The 1,645-nt window shown below is 42.3% G+C and overlaps 1 protein-coding gene across 2 annotated transcripts in view; it reads right to left on the minus strand.

Moving 5' to 3' along the window:
- The window catches only part of adar (adenosine deaminase RNA specific), a 26,826-nt gene that overhangs the window by 2,905 nt on the left and 22,276 nt on the right, over positions 1–1,645 (minus strand). For both annotated transcript variants that reach the window (XM_014007907.1, XM_014007906.1), the window contains exons 14-15: positions 1,358–1,470; positions 817–944 (exon numbers count right to left, since the gene is read on the minus strand). In XM_014007907.1, the coding sequence (XP_013863361.1) occupies positions 817–944; positions 1,358–1,470 (241 nt within the window). The remainder of the gene's footprint in view (positions 1–816; positions 945–1,357; positions 1,471–1,645) is intronic.

The raw sequence follows: 1,645 nt of genomic DNA on the forward strand, positions 1-1,645 counted from the left end.
TCATTCATTCATTCATTCATTCTGGGAATGGAAGATTTATGAGCGACTGAATAATTTTCAATCTTCTCCGAGGCCATGCATCAGAGGACAGAGGAGGGGAGGATATTTACAAACTTCACAGAGCTGCTGCAGAAGTGGCAGCGGTGCAGGAGAGTGTTTTCAGAGAGCGCTGTGTGTTTCAGTCTTGTAAAAGTGAGCAGTTAGATTTTCCAAAATGACATTTATTGGGAGGTGACTTCTCCAAAAACTATATTTTCTAACAGCGTGCAGCTGTGATGGGTTGTGTACAAGCTAATAGTGTGTCAGAATGGTATATATTTATACTTCTCATCCAAACACAATTAAATTCACTCTATAGGAGACACAGTTTATCAGGGTAGGATGATTTAAAGTAATAACAACTCAGAATAAAATAGGAGTAACGACTTTCTACTTATTACCTTTTTAAAAAATGTAGTGAGTAGAAAGTACAGATAATTGTGTAAAAATGTAATGAGTAAAAGTAAAAAGTAGGCTGAAAAATAATTACTCAAGTAAAGTACAGATACCCAAAAATTCTACTTAAGTACAGTAACAAAGTATTTGTACTTAGTTACTTTACAACTCTGCGTTTTGGGTGATTGAACCCTCCTGCTGCCCTTGAGCCAAAATGCCAGAAGCCTCAGTTTTACCAGGAGTTGTTTTGACCCAAGGACAGCAGGAGGATTAAATCAAACATTTTCTTACACTTATCTAAATTAAAATAAATCCAACTAGAGTTTGGAGGTTTTGATCTTTTTCATCCTGTGTAGCAATCAGAGACAAGCTAACACATACCCATCCAGTTTTCCTTTGGTCCCGTCCAGCACCTCCACATTGTGCTGGTCCTGCAGGCACCAGTTCACACTGGACTCCTTGGTCTTGCCTGTGTGGCGCGTGGAGTCGTAGACGCTCACTCTGCCCACCTGCCGTTCAGCAGGAAAGAAACGACATCATGTTCGACTGAAGCGTGAGTCCGAAAATCCCAGATAATTAGAGTAACAACAGGGTGACCCACATCACAATGAGCCAGTTACTGCCTGTCCCTTTCACTGATGGATGAACGAACTTTAAAAACAGCCTAATGTAAGAAATGAGATCGACTGGAACCACCAGCTACTGTATTCCTGTCATTTCTCCTGGCAGTAAAACAAACATCGTTCCACTTCTTCTTAACTGATAGATGGGTTCAATTTACATAAGAAGAAGTGGAACGATGTTTGTTCTAAGAAAGAAAACACAGCTGTGTTGGCAGCTTAATTATTTAATTTAATGAGATTGACCTCGATGTTTGTGATTTATGTCTGTGTCTGACTTTGTTAAAAACTTGTTGAGTTACCTCGGGGTGGTTCAGCGTGAAGGAAGGAGGGAGGCTGCTGGAAAAGGCTTCACCGTCTCTGGCCAGCCGACAGCAGACGGCCCGTGTCAGGTGGCCGTGGCTGTAAAGGTAGCCTGGCAGAGGAAAACATAAAATCAGTCACAAAGCAATGTCAAAGTAGGAACAATGTCCTTTAAACCAGAGACTCGCAACCTATGGGCCGCGGCCCAATTGTGGGCCACAGCGCCACCTTGAGGGCCTCAAAAGAACAACAGTTTTTAACTTTGGGCCACAGAGGGCCGTGGGACC

Source organism: Austrofundulus limnaeus, unplaced genomic scaffold, assembly GCF_001266775.1.
Source record: "Austrofundulus limnaeus strain Quisiro unplaced genomic scaffold, Austrofundulus_limnaeus-1.0 Scaffold45, whole genome shotgun sequence".
NCBI classification, from domain to species: domain Eukaryota; kingdom Metazoa; phylum Chordata; class Actinopteri; order Cyprinodontiformes; family Rivulidae; genus Austrofundulus; species Austrofundulus limnaeus.